This window comes from Rutilus rutilus (genome assembly GCF_951802725.1).
Source record: "Rutilus rutilus genome assembly, chromosome: 2".
In the NCBI taxonomy this organism is placed as follows: domain Eukaryota; kingdom Metazoa; phylum Chordata; class Actinopteri; order Cypriniformes; family Leuciscidae; genus Rutilus; species Rutilus rutilus.
In genome coordinates, this window is record NC_140210.1 from 15,839,302 (window position 1) to 15,867,191 (window position 27,890).

The following is a 27,890-nucleotide window of genomic DNA, read 5'->3' on the forward strand; positions in this document are numbered from 1 at the left end:
TGGCTTCCGCAGCGTCCCTCTCCCCCGGAAAGGCATGCTTTCCCTGTGTTATCCAAGAGTTCCATATAACGGAACAGCAGTTTGAACTCTCTCTGCGCAGATCTTCCACCCCAGCCAGTTGGGGGTCTGAGAGTCTTAAGTAGGGCGCTGGATGTGGCAGCAACCGTGGCGTTTTCCATGGGAACCCAATTACATTGTCACATCGACGTTACGTCGAACGTGAGCGATTGAAAGGGAATGTCTCGGTTACTGATGTAACCCTCATTCCCTGAAGGAGGGAACAGGAGACATAACGTTCTGTCGCCACTGTTGCTGACTATAGCTGTACGGCCGTCACTATCCCGTCTCCTCAGCGAAAAACAATGTGTGCGTGCACCCGTTTCCTGTTTATACCCGCGCTGCGGGGCGGGGCGCGTGACACGATTTATGCACACCAACGGTCATTGGCTCGTTATGTAGACACTCGAAGATGATACGGCTCCCTGAAGTGATCCCAATTACGTCGCCATGTCAATGTTACGTCTCCCGTTCCCTACTTCAGGGAACGAGGGTTACATCAGTAACTATAGGGAATGCCTCCGGCATGACAGGTGTCTGAAGCACGCATATAAACGCGACAATTGTACTGGTCGGCGACAGCCTATGACATCATTATCAGTGCGGCCGTGAGTATAAAAGGGCACCTGAGGAACACGTCATCCGCTTCTTTGTCAGAAGGAGAATTAGCTGGCATCCCAGAAGCATGGCAACAAGACGCAGTGTCTCGTTTCCCTTTCGAATGGGAACTCGCACTGCGTCTTCTAGAGGAAAATATGGGGAACAAATACCCACTCTGCCATGCTGAATGCATGCCTTCTGACATACACACTCAACATTGATTACCAACCTGAGGGAGCCCACGATCTCAGTCTCCTCGTCGCCTCAGCGACGCCAAATAAACCATGCATAAGTCATGTGTGTCATTTGGTGTCAAAAACTGAGGACACGGATTGACACAATTCCTGAAGTACTTCTCACTAGTTTATATCTAGGTCGCTTAGTACCTCACAACAAACAGCCCCTAAAGACAGAAGAGAATGATGTGTTCCTCAGGTGCCCTTTTATACTCACGGTTGCACCGTGATGACATCATAGGCTGTCTCCAGGCAATGCAATTGTCACATATATGTGCTTCAGACACCGGTCATACTGGAGGCATTGCCCATAGTGCCCTCTAGAGCAGTGGTTCTCAACTCCAGTCCTCGGGACCCACTGCTCTGCACATTTTGTATGTCTCCCTTATTTAACACACCTGAATCAGATCATCAGCTCAATAGGGGGAGACTCCATGAACTGAACTGAGTGTGTCAGATAAGAGAGACATACAAAATGTGCAGAGCAGTGGGTCCCGAGGACTGGAGTTGAGAACCACTGCTCTAGAGGACGCATTGCAAGTTCCCATTAGAAAGGGAACAAGTGTTATTTTAGTATCATTGATATACTACTATAGTTTAATTTTTACTTTGAGTTAGTTAGTATGTTAGTTTGTCTACAGTTCGTTTTGTAGGTTTAACAATTGTGATATATAGTGTAATATTTAAGATAATTTCAACATTCATTTACAATCCAGCATGAGTTTCTTTATTGCCATTATTGATTTTTTTTTTATATGCTGCAGTATGTATGTTTGTGTGTAACCACGCAGGTATTCTGAAGAGTACATGTTACATAGATGTGCGCTGGTTCCCATTCGATATACAGAAATGTGACCTCAAGTTTGGCTCATGGACTCATAACGGATGGTTGCTGGACCTACAGATGCAGTCAGTGGACATCTCTACATACATCCCCAATGGAGAGTGGGATTTAGTGGGTAAGAGTCCCAGGAAACTTGTAAATTGTCATTTTCATATTTAAATATTTCAACAGTTAGTTTCAGTCCTTGAATTGGATTGGAAGGGTGTTGTTCCAAATTATGTAGTCCGACAGTTATATAAGCCGCGTTTCCACCGCAGGAACTTTCCCCAGGAACTAGGAACTTTGGGCTGGTACTCGATGTGTTTACACCGCAGGAACCAGGGTCTAAATGAAGCAGCATTTTATTTATTTTTAACCTCCCTTTTTAAAAAATCTATTGCGGTTCGTGTCGTGGCTTCATGCAGTAAGAGTTGTCTGCTGCAAATATGGAATTTAATTAAAAAACTGCTGGACTGGCGACGAGTTTCAGGCTTTATTAAGCGTATTTGTGGAAGAGGAAACTTTCTGCTCGTTCGTCCCAGCCATCTCACGGTCAATGTCCGCAATAGCTGATAACATACTAATTTTATATCTAACGTTAGCATTACAAGCTTTCTGAACACGCTTTATCAGTGCTCGTCTCTTTTCTGCCACAGCTTTTATTATTAAGTCATTATGTTTACACATTGGCCTCAATTAAACTAAAAACTATGTTTAAGAAATATCATAACAAACAAAAAGACATTGGGTCTAATTAATTAATAATTATGTGGGCTATTTCATATGTAGCCTAAGCTATACTCACTGGAGAAGTTTTCACAAAATAATCAGCTAATTAACAACACATTTGTATGCACATTTCACGCACAAATTTGTGCTTATGCATGCTTAAATGAGACCCATTGTTCTTAGCACAAGTAAAAAAAAAAAAGCCATATTTGCTATATATTTTTGATACTAATGAGTGTAACAGGATTAGCACCGAGAAATGTTTAAAGCATGGGGTTATTTTTAATCAAATAAATTATAGTCATCTATTGCAAGGCACTCCAAACCATGTTCCAAATTTACTATAACAGGATTGAAATAGCGCTTTAAGGTTAGTAACAAACAACTATTTACAAGACTGTCACTGTTTATGATTGATAGATGGGGTTCAGGCTTTATAAAGCGTATTTGCGGAAGAGGAATTTTTTTTGCGCGTTCATCCCAGGCATCTCACAATAACTGATAACATACGTTGTCTAATTTTATAAGCATCATTTATTTAGTATCAGTGCTCGTCTATTTTCTGCCGTTTTGTTAATTACCTCGTTAGTAAATCAATACATAACTGCAGCACAGTTTGAATCTCCTCCATACTTATTATAAATGTGGCGCTCGATTACTGTCCGTCGCAGACTGGGAGGAGCAGTTGCGCGCAGTTTACCTTCCCGGTACTTTAGACCGCGGTGTAAACGCAGAAAGCAACCGGTCTGGGGCAAAAAAAGTTCCTGGGAAAAAAGTTCCTGGGACAAATTGTTCCGGGTAATTTCGGTGGAAACGCGGCTTTAGTCAGAAAACATTCCACCTATTTGAACTTAAGAACTTAAGTTCAGCTGCTGCCTTAAATTTCTAAGTACAATCAACTTGGTTGTACAAGTAATTTCAACTTAAATTATATTAAAGGTGACATATTATACCCCTTTTCACAAGATGTAATATAAATGTATGGTGTCCCCAGAATGTGTCTGTGAAATTTTATCTCAAAATTTGCAAAGCTTGTCAAATTTGCCCCTTTTTGGGTGTGAGCAAAAACACGCCGGTTTTGTGTGTGTCCCTTTAAATGCAAATGAGCTGCTGCTCCCCGAGCTAAATTCGGATACAATAACAAAACACACAAATAATCTCACTCATCCAGTCTCAGAAATAGCCAGTAGCGGCGTGCAGCCTTACAAGAGGTTGCCACTTTTAGACGTACCTGGACGTTTCTGAATGGTTAGTGGATACATTTATGTAGTTGATGTGGAGGTTACAATGATTCATTTCATCGACTTGCATGTACCGTCATGTTTAACTTTTACACAAGTTGACAGTTCCATGGGGTCTTTATAAGACAGCTGTGAATTTTTTGGTCAAATAGTGTTCTGTGCTCGTTTGTGCAGCCAACGACAGAACAGTTTGCATGTTTTACTCAAACTTTTGCCATTGCATCAGAACTGGTTACACTGTTGTCGCTTGCAAAACCAAATGATGGCGCCGTGAGTGGAAACGTGCAGATTAAGGGGCCGTAATATTATAATAAGATCCCCTTCCTACGTCAGAAGGGGAACGAAATCTGATCGGCTTATTTTTTTACATGCTTGCAGAGAAAGGCTTACCAACACAAAGTTACTGGATTGCCACTTTTCACGTTTTCTGGGTTGGTAGATGCACCAGGGACCCGATTATAGCACTTAAAACACAAAAAAGTCAGATTTTCATGATATGTCCCCTTTAAATTGACTTGATCAAGTCGAATCTCATAACTTAATAATGTAAAACCATCAGTTGCCTTGGTTTACTTATCATATCACATTTTACAGTTTTTATTTGCATGTACATTCTGTGGATTAGTGGTTGAATCTTTTCTGCGACTCTTTCTGCAGTAGGTGTTAACAAATGGCTGTCTTTATGAGTGAATCACTGAATCAACTGATTAATTCAGGAATTAAAAACATAATTTAAAGGGCACCTATTATGCAAAATACACTTTTACATGGCGTTTGAACATAAATGTGTGTTGGCAGTGTGTGTACACAACCACCCTATAATGATAAAAATCCACCCAGTGCTTTTTTTAAAAAATCCCCATAAATCATAAGCACTGTCTCAGAACAACCTGTTCTCTGATTCAGGGCAATGTGACGTACTTTTGCACAAGACAAGCTCCTCCCACGACTGTTGACTGACACTGCAGTTTTAGCGTAGACCCGCCCTAAATGAGCTGTATACAGTCTGCATTGTTTCATCAGTTCACAGTCAGCAGCTGTAGACAAGAATGTCTTCTAAGTGATTGAGGTGTTTTGTTGTTGGATGTAAGAATGAACATTGCTATCTTCATTTACTCTCGTTGTTACTCGAGGATGGATCTGTACCAACTGTTTGTGATCCAGCTTACAGTCTCCTGAGTGATAGGCCTAACCTTACTGTTCACGGTAGAAATTAAAGTGAGAGTGCACACTTTATGACAGCTCATCGAGTCGTTTTACAGATATAAAGTTTGCCAGTTTATTAAGGTGTATATATATTTGTTTACTGTTAGTAGTAACAAGTGTTTTGTGTACTTCGCTGTCTATGTTGATGATAATGAAAGGGAGTGAGAGAGAGAGTTTATGAATAAGACTTTAATACGCACTTCTTATACAGTGTTTATTCAGCTCTTAGTGGTTTTCTGGAGTAAAACTGACGCTTCATCTTTTTTTTTTTTTTTTGGCCTGTCAGTAGCACAGATAACACATGACAGTACGTATGTGTAGCTATGCTATCATCATTCACTGCCTATTTTTCTTTATTTCTTTATTTATTTAATTAATTAATTGAAGGTAGTTTTATATACCCTTTTATTTAATCATACTATAACAGACAAGACCAAATGACAGAGAGAACAAGAGAGAGAAAGAAGACAGAGAAGACGAAAATTTTTTTTTACTTCGATACCTGCTGACAAAAAAACAAACAAAAAACAAACAAAAAAAACAGAAGACACAACATCAGAAAAACTGCAGCAACAACCAACATCTGTATGAATCACACTAAATTCTAATTGTTAAATATTATTGAGCATCACACGTAACTAATATTACAAAATAAGTTTTGAAGCAACAGCAAATCAAGACGATGTATGTCTGTGAGCACCTGTTTTTACACCAATGTGAATGCTTGAGTGTACAACTGAATATATGAGCGTGCTTGTGTTCATAAGGTTCCTCCATGTAAATATTTAATAGTGTGTGTGGGAAACAACAGCTCCATCCCGCAAGGCATACAGCAGGCATGGAAAAGACCCGGACCCCAAACATCCGGAGGCCCCCCAGGGCACGGGACCCCCAGGAGAACCACCGCAGGGACAACCGCGGCCCCCAACCAGAAAAGGGCAGAGGAGAACCCGAAGGCGGGACCTCCGACAGCCACAGTATAGACGCCCCAGGTTGCCGTGACGGCAAGCCCGCAGGCTCCACCGGCAGCCGACCACACCAGGGTAGACCGGGCCCTGGGCCCGGAGATCCAAGGGCCCCCCACCCCCCAACCGGGGCCCAGCAAAGCCAGCGGGGCCAGGCCCCGCCAAGCGACCGCCGATAGTGGGCCAGCGCTCGCCCGAGCATCCTGCCCCGGCGCGAGAAACCACCAATGCTCCGGCGGCATCCTCCACCGGCAGGGCATGGTGGTGGGGTGGGGGTCGACTGAGATGATGAGTGAGGTGGAGTCTAAGGCCCGACCTGACACATAGACATAGACGAACAAGCACACGTATACACAAGCATACATCCCACCCTCATACACGCAAACGAATATTCACACCCTCACTCCACATGTAGACACACAAAAATGGACACGGTACCCACACTCGCACCCCCCATATGCACTCTATACTCCTAGATCCAGGCACCAACCCCCTTCGCTCCGGCGCGGGGACAGGAAGACCACCCCGGGCCCCGCAGCAGTAGAGAAGACCACCAGCCCCGACCCCGACTGGGCGGCCAGCTCATCCTCACAGCCCCTGGCTCCGGACAGAGAACAGAGAGCAGGGGTGTAAAAAAAAAAAAAAAAAAAAAAAAAACCATGCTTCACCCCACCCGCTCAAATGTAGTGTTGGTGTGTGTTGTTCTGCGGTGCTTTAAAACAGGGGTGCTTTAAAACAGGGAAGGGGCACCCTCCACAAGCTTGTGTCAGCAGGCCCAAGCGCCTGCACCAACCCATACTCCCGGCGGCACCCCAACCAGGACCCAAGCCCCCCAGGCCCAGCCGCAACCCCAACCCGGAGGCAGAGCGCCCCCAGATCTGACGCTTCATCTTATGTGTGATGTACAATAAACTTCATTGAACTCATCAGTATATTTTTGGCCATCATTCGGATGGGGTCCACTACAGCAGGCTTGTTTTAATAGTGGATAAAATCAAATGACAAATACGTTATAACCGTAATTAAACTAAACTATACCTGTTCGATCTCCATACAGCATATATTCTCTGACTCTGTAGGCATTATTGTCCGACTCCGGGTCGAAATGAACACCTAACGTTACTGAGAGTTTCTGTTTTGATATTATCATTCCGTGAGATGAGATGAGATTGTCCACAGAGCGCAAGCTTGTGAGGCTCCGCCCTCTGTGCCAGCAGCAGCAGCAGCTCATTTGCATTTAAAGGGAACAGCGCGTTTTTCTGAGCCCCAAAAAGTGACAATTTAAACATGCTGTCAACAATTATCTGTTGGGTATTTTGAGCTAAAACTTCACATACACACTCTGGGGACATCAGAGACTTATTTTACATCTTGTGAAAAGGCACATAATATGGTGCTTTTTAAGAGCCATCCACAAGTCTAGATATGGCTAAATTCCATATATGGCTACATGCCCCTATTATGTCTTTTCAAATATTACCTTTCATGCAGTGTTTAATATAGCTGTCTGAAGTTTTAAAGACCAAAGTGCACAACAAATAAAGTTATTTTGTCTCCTAAAAGAAAGAATCTACCGACTGCGGCAGCAGTTTGTTTTGTGGACCGGAGAGCGAGATCTGTGGTGTGAAGTTGTTTTAAGGGGCTTGGATGGCAGGACCAGACCCTTAAGTGTCGATGCCTCCACATATACATGCTCACGCATTCCTTTGATGTTAGCATAGTTGCCATGCTGTCATCGAAAAACCATCGGAAAAACCGGCACCATCGTTCGTATCACTGTGGCCTTGTCCCAAATGGCACACTTCATGGATAATTTAGAGAATGTCTTGACTCTCATACCCTCATGAGAGCATTTCTTCTGTTATTCTTATGGATTAAGACAACACAGACAGAATTTTAACATCCTGCTGACCACAACAAAGTAATTTACTTTTATATGTGGCATTTCTTTATAACAGGATAAAATAACAATTTTATATGTGTGAAATTCGTGTAATTGTGCAACATCAAAGGATGTTTTGAACTAATATTAGAAATATTAATATTAGAAATGAATGTTTGCGTGCATGGCGCAGGTTTTCTAATCTCATAATCTGGTCGTGTTTGGATGTTTAATCTCTCTGTTTCTGTCTCAGTCTTTCATTTTTATGCTTTCATTGCCAATGTGACCCAGGGTCTGTTTGACAGATGGGGTACTGATGGTAGTTGGCAGTGCTTTGGCACTGATTCTGGCTGGCACCAATGGCCAGTTGGGTGCCAAGGTTGTGCAGTGACACGGCAGTCTGTGAATGGGCATCTTTAACACCACAGGGAGCCACAAATTTGCAAACACAGCCGCAATCTACTGATCACTCTGTTGCACAAAAGTGTAAACATCTATGATAAATAACAAGAATCTTTCTACATCTTTATATGTGTTATGTTCTAGGTTGTTTTTCCTGTTTTTCCATTTATCTGATACATTTGCATAACTACCATTGTAAATGGAAGTTCCCTCCCCCTTCAAACACACAAACCACATCACTCAGGTATGACTTTTGTAATCAGTTACATGACTCAAACCAGCCATTTGCTTTGATGTGATTGTCTCTGAGTGCCATAACAATTCTGACCAGCGTGAAATCCTGATGAAAGCTCTTCATCCGCTGCCTAGTTTGATTAATTACAATTTTGATTTAATTTTTAATCAATTGGAGAGGAGGGCTGTCTGACCCGGACAGATCAAGGCTGTCTCATTTGCAACATGTCATGTCATTGTTTTTCTTTAGTCTTGCAACTGGTAGAAATAAGGCTTATTTCATGAATTTTTGAGTTTGGGTTGACTTTTAAGGTATATTATAGATGACATCACTCTGTTTTATATCATTAAATTTTGGGTTAGCCTTGTTTGACTATTAAGCACAGAATTATTGAATTTGATCTGTATTTTGGAGACCACTGTAGGATTAAGTGGATTGCATTGCAGAAATTAGGGAAAAGGAAAGCAAATATCCGTTTTGTGACCACCAAGTTCAAGGACAAGAAACAGAATAAACAATGGCTGATTCTTGTGTTTGCTTTAGATTTAGCAAAAACAACAAACAGTTTTGGGACTTTTTTCGGTTATGCACTTTAAAAGGTCATGAAGATCCTGTCTGTGATTTTGTCCTGTAACAAATGTGCTCGTCTTAGCTGACAGCCTCTATTTTTTTTAAAAGGCCTTTATCTCATTTATGTTGTAGATGAGTCACTTTGAAGTCCTGCCTTAGCTTTTACCTTAAACCACTCTGTTGGCTGCCTTTTTAAATATACTTTTTTTTTCTTTTTTTAATTAAATGTTGATCATCCTCAGGATATCAAACAAAATATCGTATGAGCTGTTTTTTTGTATGAACTGTTTACATTTTATTTTAAAATGTGGTTCAAAATCATGATCTTGAAATACATTTTTAAATAAACATCTGAATTTAACAGGCAAAATGTATGAAATAAAATGGCAGGAGGAGTATCAGGGTTGCAAATGTAGAGTAAATTAAGCTATCATTCAGTAGGGTATGGAAGCCTTTTTCTGCCAAATTTCAGTAAAAAATACCATACTGTAAGTCTAATTATGAAACTAATTATGACTTAGCACCTCATTATATTGAAAAAAATGATCATAATGACTTTCTCGTAATTGTGAATAAATATGTCAACATTTTGAAGAAAAAAAAGCTTAAACCAGCCACTTTTCATGCTATTGTCTGTTAGAAAAGATCTAATAGTTCTCACAACAAAAAAACATTGGATTTGTGCCTTTACAGCTTCATAAAAAGTAATGGGACACCAGAATGTACTGTATTTGTGGAAAATGCCTACTGTTGTACGACATAAACCTGATTGCATTCCTTTGTGTTTTGTCAGGGGTCCCTGGGAAGCGTAATGAGCTGTATTATGAGTGCTGTAAGGAGCCTTACCCTGACGTGACATTTACAGTAACAATGCGCAGGCGAACATTGTACTATGGTCTGAATCTGCTCATTCCTTGTGTGCTCATTTCTGGCCTGGCTCTGCTCGTTTTCCTGCTGCCAGCTGATTCTGGAGAGAAGATATCACTGGGTAAGATAGCTTTATCTTTTTTATCATAATGACCAAACATGCATAATTGTGCACTTTTATGTATGAAGGAATGACATTATTTTATTTTACACTTACTTTTTCCACTTTCCTGTCTGACAGGTATAACTGTCCTCTTGTCATTAACGGTCTTCATGCTGCTGGTGGCTGAGATCATGCCGGCCACCTCTGACTCAGTTCCTCTCATAGGTAAGTTAAAGGCTTCATTCAAATTGGAAATTGTACTAAATCTCATGAAGAACTACTTCTTCGTTTATGTTGTTTTAGACAGCATCTTGCCGATTGAAATGGTTGTGTCTTCTTTGGCTCTGTAGCTCAGTACTTCGCCAGCACCATGATGATTGTGGGCTTGTCAGTTGTTGTCACTGTCCTCGTTCTGCAGTTTCATCATCATGATCCGCAAGGGGGAAAGATGCCAAGATGGGTGAGTGAAAACTCTTTCAATTGAGTAGTTCCCTTTCAAAGTGGACTTCAACACTGCATCATCAGTGTCTGAAGCAAATGACAGTCAATGACATCATTACCGGAGCGCCCGTGAGAATAAGAGGGCGCATGTAATGCACGTCATCAGCTTTTTTGTCTTCAGGAGCCGTTTGTTTTTATTAGCTCATGTTTTGACACCTAAGGACACACATTGCGTTATGTGTTTGGGTGAGGAGCATGCGCGTTTGGTTCTCAAAGGATCTGAATGTGCCCATTGTGAAAAATTCACATTGATTAAGCTCTGTTTGCGCATGGCCCTATTTTCAAGAGACGGCTCCGTGGTAGCCGTGGCACAGCAGAGACTGAAGTTGTGGGGATCGTGAGTTGAGGTGGCTGAGGAGTTTGAGAAAGGTATGGCTCTCTCGCGTTCCTCAGTCACTGGCTTGATTGATCTGCTGGATCAGGATGTACAGTCTCTTGAATCTTTTGATCCAGCAGATAGCATGTTTCTGGCACCATCCAGCCAGGATGAGGCGGATGTGGTTGAGGAGGGCGAGGATATCACTTGTAGTGAGCCCACTCAGCCTGCCAGCCCCACATGAGGAGTGTTGGAGGTGTGAAGGGGCGCGAAAGACAGGAAGTTGCTTGTGGCAGACTTAACAAGAGGTTCCTGTCAGGTCATAACCGCCCCGCTCCAATGAGCCTTCCGTTTATTCCAGAACTTCACACCGAGATGAAGTCATGGAGGAAGTCATATTCAGCTCGCATCTATCCCTTTCAGCATTCAAATTATTTGAATTCCGTCTTCTTAGTTTGCCTCCCTCCACAACAACAGATGGGTTTTAAGTAGGCATATTGCCTCCCTTTAGAGGAATAGACCTGTTTAGTTGACCTTGGTAGTAGACAATGCTAACAGGTTAAGGATGTTTGCATGGGGGGCGTCCCTGCTTGTTTTCTGACATCTCACTGCTTTTTGTGCATGATGTTTTTAAGACACTGTGTTAAGAAGTTAAACCTTTTAAAATTGAGGCCATGCGCTTTTTAGCCATTCTGCCACAGTGTGTCTTGGAATTTTAAACAAAAAATAAAACAAATTTTACAGTAAGAAAAATGCAATGAACTTGCAAACATCACCACTCAAAGTAACTGGCATTTTTCACCTCATATAAATAAAGTTTATTTTGCAAACTTTTGCACAAAGTTGAGTATTCCTCAACTTTTTGATGCTCTTCTTGTCATTCCCTCAATTTACTGGGTGAGTGTGTTTCTCAACTCCCACAGAGAATGTATTGGCAACGTCCGCTCACTCCACACAAGTGGATATCTAGAGCTAAGGCTGGAATACATTGCACAACTTTTAAAATCTGAACAGATTTTACATTAGGCATCATACAATTGCAGACTTTGTAAATAGAGGAAAAACTGGGCATCATACAACTTGTGAGGATCACAAACTGCTAGACGTTCAAGGCACTCCGGACACAAACTCATGCAGAAAACAGGCGCCTCGTTGCTAGGAATCACATTACAAATGAAAACATCATATGTTATTAAATCAGCTCAAATCATGTTTGATATCTTCTGAGTAGACGGAATCAAAGTGTGAAGCTAAAAAAACAATCTGTGTCTGAGTCTCTGCCCATCATACACAACATGATTTTCTGAAAAATCTGTCAGCATCGACAGCCCAAATTCCACAGACTAGCTTTGAATTTCACCAACTAGCACTGACTCTTCCAGACACCAAATTGAGGCAAAAATCTGTACAAAAATCATTTATTCAATTCCTTTAGGCTTTTTCATCCACCCTAAAGTCATTAAATCTCTTCAACATTTTTTTTTTTTTACTTTTGGAACAATACAAACTAACAGGACTTATGCAATGTTTAAATTAAAATATGGCTTTCTGTTCAAGCAACTAGAGCTGCATTCACAAAAATCCAAATGAAAAAATTGCATCAGGCAAAAATCGGAGAAAATCTGAATATACAGACTATGTGGTTGAGTTGTAGAATGACTCTAGTGCAGTTGGCATTGTGATCTCCCACTGGAGAGGTAATGAGGTCTGTTTGTATTAAACTTTAATGTATCCTCAGCTACTCTTATGAGAAGAAAAGCTGTCTGGTGTTTCTTATTTGGTTCATGTCCAGTGGGACACACCTGCCGCTTGAAGCATCTGAATTTTTAAACACACGAACCTTTAGTGGATACTTTCTCCCATAATCTAATGAAATATACTGATTTCATACAGCATATCATCATAATAAAGAGAGGAATGTCTTGTTCACACATCTGAGTGCTTCATCTTTAACAGATTCTTCCTGTTCTTCTTAGGTGCGTGTGATCCTGCTCAACTGGTGCGCCTGGTTCTTGCGCATGAAGAAGCCAGGCGAGGAACGCAAAGCCAACAACAAATATGACCACTCTCCAGCACACCATGCCAGCGCCAGCAGCATTCAGATGGGGGTGATGCCCGGTCAGCCGTCCTCTACCAACTCAACCACCAACGGTCACATGAACCTGTACTTCGGCTACCACTCCATTGACAACGCTTGCTGCCCACCCAGCAGCGACTCCGGCATGTCTTGCAGCGTTGGTCGAGTCGGCGGGTCGCCAAACGAAGAACAGCGGGAGGCAGTGAGGGTGTTTTCAGGCGAACAGGAGATCCATCACATCCTGGCGGAAGTGATGTACATAGCTCAGCGATTCCGTGACCAGGATGAGGCAGAGGCAATCTGCAGCGAGTGGAAATTTGCGGCAGCAGTCGTGGATCGGCTCTGTCTGGTGGCGTTTTCACTTTTTTCCATCATCTGCACCTTTACCATTCTCATGTCCGCGCCAAACTTCATTGAGGCAGTCTCGAAAGACTTCACATAATTGCAATAGCGTTGCATTTTCTTTTTTTGTTTTTAAAGATATAAATATGATATAAAAAAACACGCGATTAAGTGTGAGAAGTGTCTACCACCAAAGTCGAGTCCTTCCTCTTCTCATCGTTTTGAGATCAACGTGAACTATTGTTACAATAATTAAGATAAAAAAAAAACTTGTCAAAGTTATGTATTTTTGAACTTTTCGAACAAACATACAGACCCTTGGACAAGCTGTTTGGGTGATATTGTATGTCTTTATATACTGTATTTGGACTGAGCACCTGAGGGTTGGTTTTTGTAAAGATGTGTTTTCAGTGTGACAACACTTTTAGACACAGCTATGTCTGTGAAGTTTATGTGAAATATAAACAACCAATCCCATAATCGCATTGGAAATAGGTTTCTTTTCATTTCTTGGCTTTAGTAATATTTTTGACATAATTCAATATTGTTAGAATGAAAAGTTATCACTGAACTGTAATATAATTCATACATTTTAGCAAACATTTTCTTTATCAAAGCAACAATAACCTATGTTAACTGTAGAATTAATAAGCTCTGTAACTGTCATCATTTTGACATTTTTGTATAAATAAATATTACAGTTATTAGTGTTCAAATCTTTTATTTGTGTCCAGTTTGTCCACATAATGAGTGTCATTATTTTGTCACTTCATTCTGACCCTGTGCTCTGTTGTATTATGTAAAAATACTATGTAAACACTGTGGATATAAGTAATTTAGTTAGAAAATATTAATTAAAATAAATAAATAAAGCAATTTAAAGTTCTAGGTGAATCCATGTATTTTGCATATGTACTTCTTGGCATTTAATTCGCACTTTCTGGATATTATGTATGTGGCTGTGTTATGTTTACCTAGTTTTGTTTCACTTACAACTAGTATTTCTACTACTATAAATGTATTGTAGGTGCATTTATTAATTTTAGAGGGGAAGGGAAGAGAAAATCAACATTACAGGTCATTTTGATTTATAAATCATTTTTAATGTTTAATGTTTTATTTTTTACTGTTACTTGTGCTCAAAAACACTAAAAGCTCTGTTGAGAAATGATCTAAATTCACGAAGTAAAGCTTTGCTTATTCATTGAGTTGGCAGAGTAGTGCAGAGGCTTTTGAGATCCAATAGTCACTGGGCCGATTGGATGGCAACATCACAGTTACCACAAAATTTGTGGAGTGTCCTAATAGACAGAACAAAAACATACAATTTAATAACAGAAAAAAAAGTAAAAAAATATCATAAATAAGATAAGATTTCAAAGCTAAATTCTGATACTAATGGTTTAAACCGGATTTTTTTAAGTAATGTGTTTTTTTGTTGTTGTTTTTTTACAGTAGCCCACTGGAGGTAAATATATGGATGAATGTTTCTGCCTCAGAATAAAAAAAAAGATAATTGTGGGCTAAGTACCTACATTGTAAAGAAAGGTAATTGTGAACTGAAGTTTAAAGTCACAATTGTGAGATTTAAAGTTACAATTAACTTATTTTTATTTGACTCTGTGGCAGGAACTGGATAACCGTTTAAACTTCACAAGACTCATAAACTGACCTGTGGTTGATAGAGTTCCAGCACGAGCAGAGGTCTTGTACAGAGGTGCCTCGTAGAAGGTGGACTCAGGAACATAGTTTTGCTGAGGTTCAAAATGCACCACAGGCAGCACGGAGTTCATCACCCTTGACAGCGCGTCTTCAATAACCATGTTTATGTCATCCCAGCGACAAGCATCCATGTACATCCCATGAACCAACACACCATCTTCCACGGAAGGAAGCTACAAAGGCAGACCATAACATATTGAAAACATTAATGATGTGAGATTTAACCATGACAACATTTTTTCCTTGATCTTTTGAAATAAAATAAAATAAAATAAAAATGCACTTTGAAAAACTACTGAAAGGCTCAAATTTCTCTTGTTCTCCTTCGAAATATAGGACAACACCTATTCTGTGTTTTTTGAAAGCCATTAATACTTTTGTTCCACAAGGATGCAATCAATTCATCAAAAGTGAAAGTAGAGACATTTATGATGTTGCAAAAATTTCAAATAAATGCTGTTCTTTTAAACTTTCTATTCATCAAATAATCCTGAAAAAAATCCTGTATCACAGTTTCTACAAAAATCATTATATTTTACAACATTACAATTATTTAATTATTTTGATCAAATAAATGCAGCCTTGGTGAACATAAGCCAAACCCAAACGTCTGAACGGCAGTGTCATTCAAAGAGGAAAATCATTAACAAGTTATGACTGTTATTTGCGCTTAAAAAACGACCTCAGCGAAACATAAAAATGATATCCCTTGATCATGGGATGTTCATGTTTACAGTATATATCTAAAGTTTTTGTTGTAATCATATTCAAAAATATCTCTGCAAGTATCCTTGCTTGTTTCCAAGCTGACCGCTTTGTCCATGTCAAGTTCCTTCCCTGGCTCAAGGCTTTTCAGAGCTTCAGTGACAAGAGTCTGGTCTCTGTACACTGGTACCACGTTGAAACGAAAATTCAGCTCATCAATGGGCAGGTTGTATTTACGTGCATGATTCTGCAGTGCACCTGTGAGACAGAACCAACTCTTTATTGAACAAAGGTGTTTCAAATTACATTTGAAAAATCCTGTATACATACGTTTTGATTCCACCTATTTTCTAGGGCCTAAATCTGTTTGGGATTTATTTTATTTTCCAGAGCAGGTATTAATGCAAACTTGTTTCATACCTGTGAGGAATCCTTGAGGGAAAAATAATCCAGAAATCCAAAAAGACTTGGGCTGACCCCTTGTGATCCAACTCTGTTTACACAACCACACACACAAACAATGGTACTTTACAATCTTGTGAATTCAAAATGGAAAGAACAAAGGTCATTCAAAGTAAAACAAAACAAAAATCCCTGAGGGCAAACAAAGTCAGCTCAAAGGTAAAGCAGACAGTCTTGGATCATTTCTATTTCAGAGCATGTGAAAAAATCAGTAACTAGAGGGTTGAAGGTTCTAGTTGATGGACACAACTACATACATAACCTTAACAAAGACCCTAAAATCATACAGCTTGGGGATGATATCAGGATATTCCTAAGCTGATAAATAATAAATGTTTATATTAGTGTGCCATAGTCTTTGTAGAGAAATGGTTTACCTCATTTCCCCCCAAAAAAGTTTTGTGTGAGAAAAAAATTTGAATTCTATTTATTCAGTGAAAATCTTGCCTTCTGGCTTAGCTCTCAAATCTCATTCACCCTCCAAACCTCCAACTTACTGCTTCACAAGAAATTAGACAAGAATGTCAATGAGATATGTGTGCATGCATGTTCTTCTTTACCTCCTTCTTCCCTTGCTTTTCATCATATCATTCTGGAAGGCATTTAGTATAGCACGAGTCATATGTAGACTAGTTTACTCATAGTCCTTTTTGACAGCCCCATTTCCCATGTACATCCATTATGTGGAAAAGAGCAGCTTGGACATTCTGTTAAATATCTCCTTTTATGTTTCACAAATGAAAAATAAATAAATTGTACACAACCATTCAAAAAGTTTAGGTTTCAAAAAGTTTTTTGTTTTAAAAAACATTTAAATGAATGTTTATTTAGCAAGACTTCATTAAATTGATCAAAAGTAACAGTAAAGACATTTGTAATGTTACAAATTGTTTCTGTTGTAAATAAATGCTGTTCTTTTAATCAAAGAACCGTTAAAAAAATTTAGTTTCCACAAAAATAGAACTATCAAAATATTACTGTTTTTATTGTTCAAATGAATGCAGCCTTGGTGACCTTAAAGGTGCTCTAAGCGATGTCACACATTTTTTAGGCCAAAACTTTTTTTGTCACATCCAGCAAACATCTCATCACAATCCGCTATGCCTGTCCCCTGAACACACTGTAAAAAAAACACGGTCTCTGTAGACAGCCCAGGCTCCACAAACGGCAAGAAAAACAAACTGGCCCAGCCTTGGCACGAAACATAACAAACAGTGTTCCAGCCAATAACCGACAAGAATGATTTGGGGGTGGGGGTTGGGGGGTTAATGCGGGTGCACATGAAGGGGGGTGTGTGGGGAGTGGAGGAGAGAGAAGCATGAAGAGGTAAGTTAGCTTGAGGAGAGATGTCCTAGACAACGACTAACGTTAAAATTGTATATTCTTGAGAATTTTGATATGGCTGACACACGACCAAAGAGACGACGTTCCGATGAACAAAAACAAAGAATAGGGAAAAGGAGAAGGAACGCGAAGTCCCGAATTTACATCGGAAAAGTGTTCAAAAGGTGGCGAGTACTCGGCCGGCAGAAGGGCTTCCAATCCGACATGCAGGTGGCTCTGTTTTTCCTGGACAGGTGGGTAAATCCAGTTTGTTTTTTCTAAATGGTTCATGACTGTTTTAGGAAGCACCTGAGGGAAGGGATGAGGAGGTCTCCGTTTTGTTTGACTATACTTCGAACGTCAACAAGAAGTGACGTCACCCAGCATCGCTTAGAGCACCTTTAATAGACAAAGCTACACTGTGTAATATTTTAAGTTGATTTTTAGCAAAAAACACATTGTTATTTAAAAATTATACGTTCTCATTAATGTGTAATCACTTCAACCAACTAATTAAGTATTCTCGTAAGTGTATAATCTGCCATTTAGAATACATACGAGCGAGTCGCTCGAATGGCGGAAGCCATATTGCACATCCATCTTGAAAATACATTAGACAAAGAGGGACATACAAGCTTCGCCTTTCACGTTTTTACACGCAGTGGCACCATGACGAATGCGAGAGGGAGATTTGCTCGCGTTTGCTGGCAGATTTGAAATAATACGGCCACCATAGGAGTTAAAACGCCTTCGGAATGGGAGGAGCTAGAAAGTAATATTTAGTTGGTAGTCATATACAATTTCACCGCTAGATGGGAGTAAATCTTAGTGTAGGTTAGTGTATGTACTGTACAACTCCATATCTAAGTAGTGTACTTAGTGTACACAGTGTAGGTTTAAAATAATTTTCAAAAAAACTTACCGACCACAAACTTTTGAATGGTAGTGTATGTGTTTGGAACGATATGACAGAGAGAAAATGATGACAGAATTTACGTTTTTGTAAGAACTGTATATTTCTGAGGAGAATAACAGCAATGGGTAATTAAAGGAGATAACACCGTGTTATCCTCTTTTTAAAATTTGCACCCTGTTGACTTCAATGGGGCAAGTTTTAAACCTGCTTTTAGCCTCTTAACATCCTTGATGTGTCATTACAAGTGCACCAGCCATGTGAGTGATTCCTTCAGAGTGAACACGGTGAATCTGACTGCAGTAGATGTGAAAGATATGAATAAAAGTGATGTTAATTCAGCCAGCGCACATACCTGTATTTACTTCCTGTTTTCGGTCGAAGTCCACAGTAGTCGATTGTCAAGTTCACGCGCGTGAATATTGGATCGTATGAGTTCGACAATCGACTACTGTGGACTTCGACAAAAAAATGAGCTCAATGTTAAAATTTACCGGAGTTCTCCTTTAAAGGGATAATTCACCCAAAAATGAAAATTCTGTCATCATTTACTCACCTTCAAGTTGTTCCAAACCTGTATGAGTTTCTTTCTTCTGTTGAACTTTCATAGTAGGAAAAAATATAGTATGGAAGTCAATGGTATGCCGTCAACTGTCTGGTTACCAACATTCTTTAAATATCTTTTGTGTTTAACAGAAGAAAGAACTCCTACAGGTTTGGAACAACTTGAGGGTGAGTAAATTATGACATAATTTTCATTTTTGAGTGAACTATCCCTTTAAATTTTCTCTCTCATAAATGATGGTGGGCTTATATTATGTAGTGTACCTCAGTCTATTCATGCTGATGTAGAGGAAAATTTCTCTCTTCACTGCTGAAATTTAAACTAGTCCAGTTACATATGCTGAGCCTGTTCGCCGAGTTCAGAAACACAATTTTTTTTTTAAATTCATCCATATTAACATGAGCTTATCGTGTGTGTCTGTGTGTTATATAACAAGAGCACTCAGACCAGCCACACGGAACAGCACATCCAGTCAGAGATAACCGTTTGGTGTGCCCATCAACCCGTGCAAGAGAGCAATCACCATATGAGTGTGCTAGACAGTGAGGTGAGGATATACAGAAAGAAATTGTAGTTGTTTATGTAGCCTCTTTGATTGTGGTTCAGAATAGCTGTGAGCCCCTCTGGCTCCATTCATGAACTATAATAACAACAGCACACAGCTCATATATCACTGGCCTTTACTGGAATCCCCAACCCTGAGGAAATTGTCCATGACAATGAGAGTGAACCTCCTGAATACAAAATTTTACAAAAAAGTGTGTGTGTGTCTGCACACATGCATGTGAGTGGAATCTTAAACCTAAGACTATTTTTAAGGTCTTGCCTTTCTGAAATACGATAGTACGGATTTGCAGATTGGCTTCAAAGCCTGTGAGCCATGTATTAAAATGCATGATGCATTGCAAATGCCATGCAAATGGCATTGACTTGATTTGTACCTGGACTTTAAAGTAGATTCAGTACACTCAAAATGTAGGAAGCCGAACAATTTGAATATATAATCATAATAATAATAATTCTAAGTCAGAAATATTATATTATTGTAATATAACTACACAGTAAAAATAAAAATGACATTTAAAAATAATTATATTAATAATTTTACTTTAAACTACAGAAGTAAAATTACAATACTTATTTTTTGATTTCTTCTTTTGCAAGAGTTAAAACCTTGAGCTTTTTATGTGTTGGAAAAACTGCAGGGAGACCTTTAAGCTTTTGTGTTTAGTTTATAAATGCTTCTCATTAAAAAATCAAGTACACTTCTATAAATATTTGCACAAATTTTTTGTAAATTATGCAAATGTAAAATATTTAAGTGAACTTGGCACACAACTACAGTAAACTCACATCACACACAGAGATGGATGTCGCAGCATTTACTATGAACCGAGCCGCTCTGAGATGCTGAAAACAGATTATAATAATAATAGCCTTTTGTGGTTTGATAATTGGACTAAGCCATATGCAATTTCGATTTTAGTTGACTGACAGATGCATTGCCAAATGCAAATGCAAATGCATTGCATTGTTAGACATCTTTTTTGTTATTATGAAAAGTGTAAAATATTTTCAGTTCTTGATGAAACTGTGGCTGGATAAATGATTGGGCTGCCACATCTAGGTAATTAATGGGAAATGCTGGTGACATAGACATACCTCTACAAATGCTGTGCGCAGGGTGAGATCTCTAACCCAGCTGCCGAGAGGTTTGAGAGATGGGTAAGCAGCATTAGACCAGTGAACAGGAACTTGGTTATTCAGGAAACTGTTATAAATCTTCTCAATTTCTTCTGACATCACCACTAGACCTGCTATAGCCTTCTGCAGAGTACATAGCGAAGTCTGCAGGAAATGCATGCACACACAAATACAAACAATTAAGAGTGGTAAAATTAGTGTGATCATTCATTTATTCATTCTTGTTTGATTAGCAGCTGTAATCAATTCATCATGTGGTTTACAATCAAAAAACTGTAACAAAACCGGTCTCTTACCTTCAGCACACGCAACAGGAAGTTAAAGCGGTCTACTTCCTGACCAAGCACAGTGGTTAGGGAGTTAACTCTACCATTCGAATCTTGCAAGAACAGACTCTCCACTGCTGCATCCATATCTAATTTCTCTGCTCAGATGCACAAACATCATCCACAGAGACACACACACAGACAGGTTAAAAAAACTCATTATAAAACCGATGAAGTTACAGTAGACTTGTGTGCAGGGAGATACCGGGGTTTGAGACTAACCAGGGATCTTTGCTAAGATGGTGTCAGCCAGCTCATGGACCAACTCATCATTGCTCTTCCCTCCACCAGCTGCTGAGGAGCGAGGCTGGACTTCCAGAATGGTGCAGATTAGTGTCATTGTCTCCTGCCTCTGTTTTCAAAGATGGAAAGGAGACCAATGTGTGTGATATATGTCAAGTAGCAGGTGCTCTTTATCTAAAGATGTGCTCTTCATCTCAAGATTTTTTGTTATTTTGTGTACAGCAAGAAGAGGTGAGAGTTACCTGGAAGGCCAGATTAGCGTTTTCATGCATGCCAAAGACTTCTGGATCATCAATAAGAGGCAGATCATCAATATAATTCTTATACTCAGTCAAGCTGTCTGAATCAGGAGCAAAATAAATCCCTGCACAAAAGGAAAGAGAGCCTTTGTTATTTAAAGTTGAAGTGTGTAATGATCTACTGGCACTACCATGGAAGTAGTGGAATTAAACAAAACATATAAAAAGGTTTCACAAACGTAACACTCCACCCTCCCCTCATGCTTTTCCACTCTCAACGGCTTTGTATGAACAGTATGCAAACTTAACTTTAACTTTATTGTCCTTGAAGGCAATTTTTTTTTAATGTAGATAGCAGTATACAGTACATACACAAACAGCAACACAACACACACAAAATAACACACATGTATTATTCATTTAAATAATAAAGTCATTTAAAAACATGATTGCAGAAGGAATAAAGGAATTCTTATATCTATTTGATTTCCACAAAGGGAATTTAAATCTCCGGCCTGAAGGAAGCAGTTGAAATTTAGTACACAATGAATGGGTGACATCGGAAAGGACTAACTGACCTTTCCTAGTCACCCTGTGTGATAGTCCTTAAGTCATTCCCCACTATCTTGCTGAACATCATAAATATACTACTCAACTTACTCCTATTCTTTACATTAAGATTGCCATACCAACAAATAATAGAAAAACTTGAGACAGATTCACTAAAAAACAGGTGTAAAACATTTTTATAAAAGAAACAGCTCAAAGTTTCCTCAGAAAATACATGTGCTGAAATGCTTTCCCTCTAATAATGTCGGTGTTTGCCTCGAATTTTTGTTTATCATCAAATGCATCGAACCGCAATTACACTGAATCATTTTTCTTCAGACCGTTGACATGTCACCGTTGGAACAAGCCCAACATAGAAGTTGCTAGCCATAGAAAAGCACCTCTTCAGCGGCCCGAATCACAAGCTGCGTTTGTGAACGCGCAAGCAACTCCACTGCAGTTGCGTGTTCCGGTGAGAAGATGAACAAAAAGCTGATCTTGTGACGTGAGGTGCTGTCAAAGAGGATTTCTTTTTTTTTGGAATTGGCACTACTATAGAATCTTCTCAAATACAAGCGACTTCAGAAAGTTGCAATGATTTATTAAAAATAAATGAATAAATCTCTGAAAGCTACTCTGCACAAGTCCTCAACAGTCTGTCACCAATGTGATCAGGGCCTGGACTCTTCCTAAACAACTATGTACATAAGCTCTGCAGATTTGAAATTTAAAAGGAGTGTCCAGAGTCGCTGATTTCCCACAATAATCAGATAATTCAGATGTAAAATCATGAGTATCAAAACGTGAATAAAATTTGTTAAAATCATCTGCGTAATTCGTAATCGAGTTTACATCCTAAAGTAATGCTTTTTGTCTTCTGTTTAGTTCCAATTATGGACTTCACTCCATCGCAGGCTACATGAGATTTCCCCTTTGCAAACAGTTTCTTCTTTTTCCTTTTACCACAATTTTGCTAATTTCACCTCACTTCTGGGGCCTCTCTGTACCGAATACTATCACCTTGTTTAAAATAAATATTCCTTAGCGTGTCATATTTTCACACAAATACAATTTCGGGAAACGATAGCAAGACAGTTTGTGTGCAAGTCTGGAATAGAGATCAGCCAAAATTAAACTAAAAACCGTCCAGTTGCCGATCATGTGTTTGGAGCACAAACCGGTGCATCTCTAGAAAAAAGTTTGCACCACAACAATTATTTGTACTCTCACAAATGCTCCCAAATAAATTTTGAGGTTGAACAGATTCAATGGTCGCCATTTCGAGCCTTGATAACGTGTTTTTGTACTTATTTTTCTGTTATTTTCAGGAGCTACCGGGACAGTGATAAAGATCTACCAGTCGGCGGGTTGGCGACCACTGCCTTAGATGATTAATCACATTTTTAACATGTTTAGTGATCCAAGGCTTGTTATTCGGAAATACTATACAAGGTTTCTTTTGAAAGACCAAATCTTAACAAAATGCAATATAATTAGTCACAGTCTCTGTAAGATCATCTAAATTTAAACAATTCTCAATCAATACATTCAAAGCATCCCATTAGCTCTTGAACTGAGTCATCAGACCACACAGGAACTAATCTTTTCTCTGTTTTTTCCCTTTTCAGGACAGGTTTATAAACAGGGGCCAGATAAACAATATGATGGTCAGACAGGCCCAGAGGGGCTTCTCAAGGACGACTTATATACCCATAACAAAGTTTCAGATATTTTCCACATCTGGTAGGACAATCCACATATTGATCAAAATGGCTGATGTGATTTCTCCAGTGATTTCTCCATTTTACAATGATTAAAGTCTCCCATCACAATGTTAGGTGCGTCAGGAGAGATGCTTTGCAAACGATACACTGTTTTACATAAGATGTCAGATGTATTTATTTTACATTAGCCTTTGGGTGGATGTATACAACAGAGATGAATATTTGTGGAAACTCCCGGGGCAAGTAAAAGGGGTGAAGCGATAGCAACAACAATTCAATTTTGGGACTCACACATGTTCCCTCAGAATCGCAGACTTGCACCAATGTTGGTTAGCATAGATGCATACATCTCCACCTAAAGATTTTCCAGTCACAGTTTTCCAACCGCAATGGGACACCGAACATCAACAATATCAACTTCATCTTTGCAGTCAACAATGACTCAGAAAACACTAGTTTATTAATAAACAATTAAAATGTCTCCTTGCTATTTTTTTCCCTGACACATTCATAATCATTAGGTTACTTTTGCCAGTGCTTTGCGGCAAGCTTTATGCATGCGCTTGAGCGTGAGACATATATTCCGTCCTACCTAGCCAGTAACAAAGCTACCTAGCCAGTAAACATTTAACTGAAATATCTTAAAAGTCCATTTTACCAAAGGTGACCATTGGGGAAGTCAATATACCAGTACTTGTGATTATAGTCGTCTCAGCACATTAAAACTGGGACATTACAAAGTATTTCAGCGTTGGAAAAATACACTACTCCCTTTAATTTATGTAATTTGCAAGTCTGAATACCAGATGGAATTTAAAGAGTGAAGCTGAATCTATGTCTGTATTATTTACCAATTAAGAGAGAGTGTCTGTGTGTCTGTCTGTGTGTGTGTGTGTGTGTGTGTGTGTGTGTACCTACTTAACCATATTTTGGGGGCAAATTTGTACCCAGAAGTGAGCGAAATCTGACAAAACTTTCTTTGGGGACAAAGTGCCCAGAAATGTTCAGAATGTTTTCTGTTGGGGTTAGGGTAAGATTATAGTATTTAGAACAAGCTGTATATAAAAACAACAAAAGTCAATGGAATTTCCCCATTTATCAAAGTAAACGTGTGTATTTGTGTATACCTGATTTAGAGTAGGTATAGCCGTCCTCTAATGTGGCTGGGGAGAAGAAACTCTTGAGTATGGTGCGCAAGCATCGCTGATCCCAGGCATCCGTCACCCTGCCTCCATACGTAATCTCACCTACAGAGACAATAAAACAAACATACCACATTTCAATTTGTTGCATGACTGACTGACACCTTGCCAAAAATGAATGAGACAATTTGACATTGTGTGAAGCTTCCTTAATGAGTCTTTCCCAAAGCCTCTCATAACAAAATTACTGGAACACTCTCTCATAGTCCCCGCACACCATCAGCTGCACCAAATTTGATGAAATTTATTGTCACCAGCTGATGGTCTGTAAAATGATGCCTAGATATGAGAAATGCATTTGTAACAATTCTAATACATTTTGAAATTTTTTGTGAAAGAATCCAAAAGATTTTTTGAAAACTGTCAATAATATTACACAAATATTGATATTTATTTAATTTATTTAACAGACAAACACATAGAAACAAAAACATTTTACCGGTAAATTACCAGTACTGGTATGATTACCGGTATGAGCATGTACAAGGTCAGAATGCGTTGAAACTAAAGCGCTTCTTATCTAGGTGGATTAAGGATCAGTGTTTAAAGATCATTTTCGATGATCACAGTTTACCAGTGTGTGTATTTTATCGGAAAAGGCATTCTGGTAATTTTACGGTGATTTTTCCGGGATTGCTATGTGAAAGGGGCTAATGACTGATGCTATAAATATTTCTGCAATAAACACACCTGTGATATATATAAGAGCATCCCAGGGTATATGTCCTTTATGGCAGTAGAGGCTTTGGTTGAGAAGAGCACACTCTCTGTCGCTGTCATTGAATTCATAACGGATGTTCCAGCCCAGAGGACCAAATTTCTTCCTCTCCTATACACACATGAATGCATAAACACACAAAGGAAATCACATATAGACAGAAGAGAAGGATTTAGAGGATGTGAATAAGTAAAGCAATCCTGAACATCTATTGTACTGCAAATAATTGGCCATTTTATTTCAAACAATTGGGTAACACTTTCAATGAAGAATATGCTTATAAATATATATATACATATATAAATATATATATATATATTTTTTTTTACAAAAATAAAGTATTACTATTCTATAAATATATTTATAAAGACTCATTAAGACCTATACTGCATTATAAGAACAGTTATAGTTCAGTTATAGTATACAGTTATTATACAATTATTTGTATAATTACTTATACTGTTGTCACGGTTTGGGTTTTGTTTCTTGTCATTGTCATGTTTCTGTGTCTTGTAATGCGATTCCCTGTTTGTCATGTGATCCTGCCATGTGTCTTGTCATTGGTTAATCGTCTGATCACTGTTTATTCTATGTATTTAAGCCCTCATGTTTGCCCTGTGTCCTTGTCGAGTATTGTTTGTTCTATGTCTCAGATCTGGTTTCTTGTTTTCTAGTCTTGGTTTTGTGTTCCTGTTTTAGTTTAGAGGTTTCCATGCCTGGTCATGCTTTTGTTTTGTGTTTGTTATATGTTTGATAATTAAATTTGCGTTTGGGTCCTCATCTCAACTTGCCTCCAGTGAATTCGTTACAATTAAGTCATGCATTTGCATAATACACTGATTTATAAATGTTCAAATATAAAATAGATCCAGAGACACTTGTTTGCTGTCCAGTTAGTTATCAATTATGTCTTTAATGTCTAATGTTTACATTAGAGGTCATGAATGGTAATTCATGCTAGTATGTAACATTAAACAACATTTTTTTTTCAACTGTTTGTATTAATGGTGTCTGTTTTTTCCCCCATTATATTATTACAGGAATTATTGGTCATTAGTTACATTTACAAGTAAACAACTTAAATGTATAATGAGCAAATCTTCATGATTTCTTAACATTTGCTTTAGGAAAATTGCATCTTATATGTTTTCACTTTACTTAAAGCCACCAATGATGCATTTATGGAGGTTAGTAACTGTATTATCACTCATAATTAGGGCTGTCACTTTTGTGAAAAAATCCTGTTCGATTTTTTAGACATAAGTGTTCACTGAATCGATTGTAGAATCGATTTTCCATGTCTACAGACGTTTCCATTTTAAACGCCAAATATGGGGAAATCCACGAACAACTAACAGGCATTAGGACGAACGTAAAGAGGGCGCTTAGACGCGCACAAGTCAGCAATATTCCTGATGATTTATTGGCGTGAAGTTTTGTGCACAATGACAAACAGGAGTGCAACATTCTCGAAAAACAATAAGCAGAGTGGACTGCCATAGCATAAATGAACGTAGGCGAACGTAGACCGTAGCCCGAATCTGTATCTGTATGAATGAGACTGTCTGCATACCGGCAGAATTCATAGTTTTGTATAATTTGCTGTTATGTGTGTTTGTCAGAGCCTGCAGTTGCTGTGTGACACGCGTTCGCTGCGGGCGTATCTTGACGAGCTGGACGCGCTCCGAGAAAAGACCGTTAAAATCGATTCCCTATTTTCGTTTTCGAAACTTGCGTTGGTTGGTCCGATCGATTGTACAATCGATTTTCGAACATAAAGTGACAGCCCTACTCATAATACGTATTTTTAAGAACACAACACGGCTATTAATAACAATATTCACTTATTTGACAGAAATATCTGTCAAAAATCTGAATTACTAAAATGTCATATAATATAATAACAATATACAGCAATGCAGGTTGCCTCTTTATAAATACGTTCATGGAACCATACGACTGACTAATTAATAAATATAAATCAGTGTGTAATTGATTATGAATTCAAATGTGCATTGAAAATCAGTGGATAATGGATTATGAGCATGTCCATTGAAAAAGCAAATGCATGACTTATAAGTAATTATAAAAATATTAGAAATGTAACTATAACTGTTCTTGTAGCACAGTATAGGTCTTAAGTCTTTATAAATATATGTATAAATTAGTAATACTTATAATGAATTATAGCTCCATTTATGCTTATTTATAAGCAAGGTCTTCATAGAAAATGTTATGAACATTTGTCACCTAGATTAAAGTCAAATTTAACAAATGATTTCTGTATCAAATAAATGGTGTACTTTTGAATTTTCTACCTTTTGATTTTTTTCTATCTTCAAA

At 38.7% G+C, this 27,890-nt stretch overlaps 2 protein-coding genes across 2 annotated transcripts in view; one reads left to right on the forward strand and one right to left on the reverse strand.

Moving 5' to 3' along the window:
* The window catches only part of chrna8 (cholinergic receptor, nicotinic, alpha 8), a 74,327-nt gene extending 60,802 nt beyond the window's left edge, over window positions 1–13,525 (forward strand). The window contains exons 6-10 of the mRNA XM_084403041.1: window positions 1,685–1,852; window positions 9,740–9,934; window positions 10,055–10,141; window positions 10,267–10,376; window positions 12,710–13,525. Of these exons, the coding sequence (XP_084259167.1) occupies window positions 1,685–1,852; window positions 9,740–9,934; window positions 10,055–10,141; window positions 10,267–10,376; window positions 12,710–13,252 (1,103 nt within the window). The 3' untranslated portion in view covers window positions 13,253–13,525. The remainder of the gene's footprint in view (window positions 1–1,684; window positions 1,853–9,739; window positions 9,935–10,054; window positions 10,142–10,266; window positions 10,377–12,709) is intronic.
* Window positions 13,526–14,237: 712 nt separating this feature from the next.
* dnah6 (dynein, axonemal, heavy chain 6) overlaps window positions 14,238–27,890 on the reverse strand; it is a gene marked incomplete at its 5' end in the record, with an annotated part of 84,217 nt that continues 70,564 nt past the window's right edge. Inside the window, 10 exons of the mRNA XM_084397639.1 lie at window positions 14,238–14,453; window positions 14,825–15,047; window positions 15,686–15,837; window positions 16,000–16,072; window positions 20,505–20,690; window positions 20,843–20,970; window positions 21,095–21,224; window positions 21,358–21,479; window positions 24,755–24,874; window positions 25,520–25,658. Of these exons, the coding sequence (XP_084253765.1) occupies window positions 14,350–14,453; window positions 14,825–15,047; window positions 15,686–15,837; window positions 16,000–16,072; window positions 20,505–20,690; window positions 20,843–20,970; window positions 21,095–21,224; window positions 21,358–21,479; window positions 24,755–24,874; window positions 25,520–25,658 (1,377 nt within the window). The 3' untranslated portion in view covers window positions 14,238–14,349. The remainder of the gene's footprint in view (window positions 14,454–14,824; window positions 15,048–15,685; window positions 15,838–15,999; window positions 16,073–20,504; window positions 20,691–20,842; window positions 20,971–21,094; window positions 21,225–21,357; window positions 21,480–24,754; window positions 24,875–25,519; window positions 25,659–27,890) is intronic.